Genomic DNA, 6,087 nt, shown 5'->3' with positions numbered 1-6,087 from the left:
TCAAGGACACGTCGTATCTGTTCCTTGAAAAAGTTCCACATTTCCACGACATCCTTCCCTGACAGCCTATGCTCCCAACATATGCTCCTCAGATCCTGTCTTACAGCATCAGATTTACCCTTCCCCCAATTGTAAAACCTACCCTGTTGCACGCACCTGTCTCTCTCCATAACCAAGGTGAAAGTCACAGAATTGTGGTGACCATCACCAAAATGCTCACCCATTAACAAGCCCATCACTTGTCCCGGTTCATTACCAAGTGCCAAATCGAATATGGCATCCCCTCTGGTCGGACAATCTACATACTGAGTTCGAAAAGCTTCCTGTACACACTGCACAAACACCACCCCATCCAATCTACTTGATCTAAAGAGCTTCCAATCAATATTTGGAAATTGAAATCGCCCATGACTACTATCCTGTGGCTTCTGCACCTTTCCAAAATTTGTTTCCCAATCTGTTTCTCCACATCTCTGCTGCTATTGGGGGGCCTATAGTAAACACCCAACAAGGTGACTGCTCCTTTCCTGTTTCTGACTTCAGCCCATACTACCTCCAAAGGCAAGAACTGCCTTTCAGCAGCCGTTATACAATTTCTAATTAGCAACGTCAACCCCTCCTTTTTTACCACCCTCCCTAATCTTACTGAAACATCTGTAACCAGGAACCTCCAACAACCATTCCTGTCCCTCTTCTATCCATGTTTCCGTGATGGCCACAACATCATAGTCCCAGGTACCGATCCACACCTTAAGTTCACCCACCTTATTTCTGATACATGAGACCAGAACAATATGCAAGGGAAAATTCCCTTTTCCACTGGTCTAATCAATGGCTTGAGAGGTAATGGTGAGAAGAAGTAGTGATAATGCATTGATATTAGTTTCGCTATTGCTAAGAAAAATATGGATTGTATTCATTTGACTGACATGCGATCTCAATATTGTGGAGTATAATGGGGTGAATCAAGACATTCTCCTTATAGACTTGCGCCTTACCACACCATTGTTTGTTAATTCCAGAAAAGAAAATGGTTCGGAATGAACGAATGGATTGCCGTTACGAGTGTCACAGGCCTGGGTTGCAAGTGAAATTAGTAGCACAAAATGCCTCCCAGCATCAAAGGTCTGCACATTGGTGACTTCAATCTATAGACAGACTGGAAAACTTAATCATCACTAAGGCTGTGAATGTGTTTTGCATGGTCTTCTGGGGAGCAGTATTGAGAAACACCTGGGGACCCCGATATTTTACATCTCGTGTTATGTAGAAAAGGTATGATGCATAACCCTGCTGTAAAAGTATCTTGAGAGATGAGTGACTAGTAGTCTATATATATGTGTCTATACAATGTTTGAAAGTGAGGTATTTGAGACGAGGTATTAAATTCAAACAACTAAAATTTGGTGGGTTGAAGCATTGACAAAGAAGGTTTGGAATGATGGCATCCATTGAAGAAGTATTCAGAAGTTTCAGATATATTCTAATACACCTACCGAAAGTACAACGAGAAATTAAAATGTCAGCGAAACTTGAATGTGTGCTGTGAGGACGATGCAAAGCAATTTCAAGCATATTTGGACAGACGTGGTGAGTAGAGATAGAAGATGATATGGAAACATGTGTCGCCTTAGTAAGAGGAACAGTTGTACAGAGTACTTCTTAAATGGCAAGATATCATGCTACACTGTATAGTACGCTGAAGATTTCAAGCGGGTCTATCTGACTTCAACAATAAATTACTTAATGCTCGTACGGGTGAACAATAAACAATTAGCCAGACGAATGCATGTTAGTCAATATCACTAGAGGACTGGAGTACAGGATTAGCAAAGGTTTGCATCAATATTACAGAACCATGGTTAGATCACGCCCGGAGTAATGTGCGTGTCTTTGATCCCCTGATCGTACAAAGAATATTACTGCAATGGATTGAGTGCAACAAAGGTTCATTGGACTTGTTCCTGGGTTGGCAGAATTGTTCTGTGGAGAGAGATTGAGAAAAATGAGCTTGTATTCTCCAGCGTTTCACAAAATAAGGGTGATCTCATTGGAAACTACCAATCACTTAAGGAAAAGAAAACGGTGAATAACAAAACGTTTTTCCCATAGTTGGGGATTGGAGAACCAGGGCACACGGGTAAAGTCATCTTGTACCGAGATAAGAAATCCTTTTTTTAGAAGGATTTGCGCCTGTGGCATTGCCTACCCCAGACTGTGGAAGCATATATATGAGCGTGTGTAAATTAAAGATTGACAAGTTTCTAAACGGCAAAGATATGAAGGGATATAACAAACGTGTGGGCAAAGGCACTTGTTTGGACGATCATCCATGATTGTAATGAATCACGGATCAGCCCTTATCAGTTTAATATTTCCTCTCATGTGTTTCTTTATCCCTCCCAAGAAAAAAATTGCAATACATCTTGCCCACAAGACTACCTTCTGACATAATGACAGTGCGGATAACAAATAATATATTTGGCAGCTTCTCTTAGAAGCACTAATAAAAAAGCAAGTATATGGTCAGTTAAGAAATTGGTGATGTAAATGTTAAATATGAATTAGACCAATAATTGGAAGGAATATAGAAATTGCCTGGACCTGAGCGCTCACAGACTGTTGGATGATACTGATGTCAATTTGTTTTGACAATGAGCGTGGGCAATAAAATTTTACATGGAAACATTAAAACTTAACGTTGATTTTAGGATTTCCTATCGTTCAATTTCGAAACCTTTTTTAAAACACTATTAATGTCAACGAACTTTAAATGCAGCTTTTTCCTAAATTTTACAAATTGTTGAGCTGACTTTTAGGTCTGTTGGCCTCATACCTGAGTAGGTATTTGTCACAGTGTGGATAGCAATGGCGGGAGTCCGAAGGGAGATGTGTATTACCAAACAGATGTAGACAACTTCGGTCCGCTCAGGTTGCGCCTCTTCCAAAGAACTGAAAGCTTGATACAGTCCTTCAGCGTTCTGTTTTTTAATTATCGCCGGTGAGATTGCGGTGCCATTTTTATACCAAACGAGAGTAAAATCGCCCGGATGGAACGCACTCGTCTGACACACAAGAGTCAGAGACTTCGATGAATTGTCCTTGCGTGGCTTTGTGTAAATCTTTATTGGAGCTGGAGAAACTGCAAACAAAAAAAATGGAAAAATCAGGTCGCTGGATAAATGTTGAGATTAAAAGGACAAGAATGGCATTCTCACTTGATGCCTGATTGATAATACATTACTGTTTTACTGCGATCCTAAGGAGAGAAATAAGCAATCAGCCTAATAATTATAAAGACAGGAGAATCATAGTCGATATCATGGAGCCCGCACAGATGGAGAATCAATACATTAGATACTAAGAAGAAGAGAAGATGACTCAATTGGGTCATCGAAAAATCTGAAGCTGTCGCCAGGACAGACAACCAAAAGTTTTGTCTCCTTGGATCACCGCGGGCTTAGGGTGGTCTTGAGTTAAGAAATTTGAAGTGAACGCTAGCGTTTAGACCTATCCGTTAACATTCGGCTTCACAAGGTCATGTATCTGAAACCAAGTCTGTTCAAATTCTGTTTTCCAGAGTCTGCATTTAGAACCCATTTCTCACCTGGGTTAATATCATGGCGATTTATATAGCAAAGTAAATGAAACATTAAACTTTGCCATTTAATTATCCAGTTGTGTGCAATGTTTTAATGTAAGCGGGGTGGTCTCGAGATAAGAAATCTGAAGTAAACGTTGTAAGTAAACAATATAACGTGATTTATAGAGTGAAAGGCCGCACAATAAATCTATGACAACAAGGCGTTTTGGATATTCCCATTACCCCGTCACTTACTGCAGACAGTTAGATTAGTTCCTGTTCCATTTCCATAAAATGCTCCCTGACGGATTACTGTACAGTGGTAGATTCCTGAGTCCTGGAGCATTGCGTTTCGCAGATCCAGGTTAGCAGATCCTTTAGATATGACACCAATATGTTTCCTTTTATCTACTCCTGGTTGCAGAAATTTATTCTCACCCCGTTTCCACCAACGTACCTCGAACTCTGAATTATCATGGGAAAGGGGCAAAATGCAGTAGAGAATGATGTCTGAACCCTTTGATATAACTGCCTTTGGGGGAGATTGACGGATGCTCACAGAGGAATCTGGTGCATCTGGAAGTAACATAAGAGCGCATTTTAGTTAATTGCAAACTAGGCAAAACCAGACACCTAACACCATAATTCAACATGTAATTATGAAAGAAATAAGAGAACAAACCGAAGAGCGACAATTGATTCAACTGATGCAGTACTGGAAAACCATTTTGTGTTTAATGGAACAGATACCTGCAGTAGTGAGGTCCAGGAGCGTCAGGAGAATTAAAAGAAACTTGGCATTCGACATCATTCCGGCCTAAAGTTTCAACGGATGTCTGTCTGCAGTGACCGTGTTTGTCTTTGTCAAAGGGGCTTGCTGATTATTTAACATAAAACTCGTCGCAATGACGTTAACATCCTGCGCCTGTTATTTATGAAGTAGCTTTGGATTGCAAAGTTTTGCTTTTGGATAGCCCTTGAAAATATACTGCAATACCAGCAAAAAAACAGCAGGACGTCAAACGTAATCCCTGTATTCCAAGCAAATCTTTCATAACACCCGTTTTTCTTTATGTCGCTTCTTCAGGACGTTATACAGCAATTTTTGACACCTAAACATAAAGGAAGCATCATAGGTGATCCAAGTTCACCAAAATCAGTCACTTTCAAGGAGTATCTTAAAGGGAGAAAATGAAATAAAGACATGTTGAGATTTAGGGAGGAAATTATCCAACTGAGACTTTTGTCAATTGAAGGCACGGGCGCAAATGGCAGCGTCACCGGTTAGGATGTTCAAGAAGCCAAGATGTGAGGAGATCAGAAAACTTCGACAATTCTGTAGATGGAAGAGATCAAAGAGACTGCAATAGAATAAGTCAAAACGCAGAAAATTAATGAAGACTTTAATTTCAAGACGTTCACGAACAGGGAACACATGTAAGTCAGAAGACACCCGGTTGATGGGTGAGATGACTCGTTGAGAGGAAAGGATGTCATCAACAGACTGTCACCTACCCTCAGATTAACAGAAGGCACAGAATAAAAGATTCGCCGCAAGTGCATTCGAACAGTAAACGCTAGACAGCTATGTTACAAAGTTAAAAGTAGACAGTTTTGCTGAATATCAGGTTTTGTTATCGACAATGGAAAGCAATTTTGAGACAGAGACTGAAAGCAATGGCTTCGGTACCCCAGATACTTACATTGCGTCTTCACTTTGGGCTCGCAGTCAGGCTGCAGTCTGACGCTGTAAAAGCAGCACAGAAATCGGCAGGATGTCTGCGAGGTAGGTTCTATACTCCTGCATGTAGAAAAAAAAGTTCTGTTTTCTCAGATTGCTAGGACGGAATCTCAAAGAGAACATTGGCGTGCAAACGTTCAATTAGAAGGAGCATTGTGAGAAATCATTTCCAGAATTCACAAATCATCAATTGCGCCTTGCTGCTGAAACAGTGGAAGTCTATCCGAGTTTAAAATCGCATAATGATGAAAATGCTGATAATAGTTTTGGCATTCAACAATTGGCCTAGCACGCAGAAACAAGTTGGAAAAATATGCTGCTGAATTTCGAACTTGTGATAAGACAGCAGCCAGTGGTTTGATGGGTGAGCGGACTCGTTGAGAGGAAAGAATGAGAACTACAGACGAGCCTTGCGATTATAGGGAATATAAAGTGAGAGTCTAGATCAGAGTGGTGCTGGAAAAGCACAGCAGGTCAGGCAGCATCCGAGGAGCAAGAAAATTGACGTTTCGGGCAAAAGCCCTTCATCAGGGATAGATGCAGGGTGCCTGCAGAGTGGCGAGATAAAAATATCCAATGGGAGGCGCTGCAAGACGTGTCATAGTGTGGACATAGATACCACTATTACGCGTGGGGACACCTCCCACCTTGTACAATGCAGGTACTCATGTGGTTTAGCCAACGTTGTCTATCTTATACGTTGCAGGCAAGGATGCCCGGAGGCATGGTACACTGGGGAAACCGAGCAAAGGCTACGACAACA

At 41.2% G+C, this 6,087-nt stretch overlaps 1 protein-coding gene across 1 annotated transcript; it reads right to left on the bottom strand.

Annotated features, from left to right (window-relative positions):
• Positions 1 to 2,786: 2,786 nt before the first annotated feature.
• On the bottom strand, positions 2,787 to 4,425 carry si:ch211-137i24.12 (Immunoglobulin superfamily member). The gene is made up of 3 exons (XM_043707429.1): positions 4,334 to 4,425; positions 3,839 to 4,159; positions 2,787 to 3,142 (listed from the first exon to the last, which is right to left on the bottom strand). The coding sequence occupies exons 1-3, from the start codon at positions 4,392 to 4,394 to the stop codon at positions 2,787 to 2,789; spliced, it is 738 nt and encodes a 245-aa protein (XP_043563364.1). The 5' UTR covers positions 4,395 to 4,425.
• Positions 4,426 to 6,087: the final 1,662 nt, after the last annotated feature.

The sequence above is a fragment of the Chiloscyllium plagiosum genome, chromosome 17 (genome assembly GCF_004010195.1).
Source record: "Chiloscyllium plagiosum isolate BGI_BamShark_2017 chromosome 17, ASM401019v2, whole genome shotgun sequence".
In the NCBI taxonomy this organism is placed as follows: Eukaryota; Metazoa; Chordata; class Chondrichthyes; order Orectolobiformes; family Hemiscylliidae; genus Chiloscyllium; species Chiloscyllium plagiosum.
The sequence above is the reverse complement of the archived record's forward strand: the minus strand, read 5'-3'. Positions and strand labels throughout refer to the sequence as shown.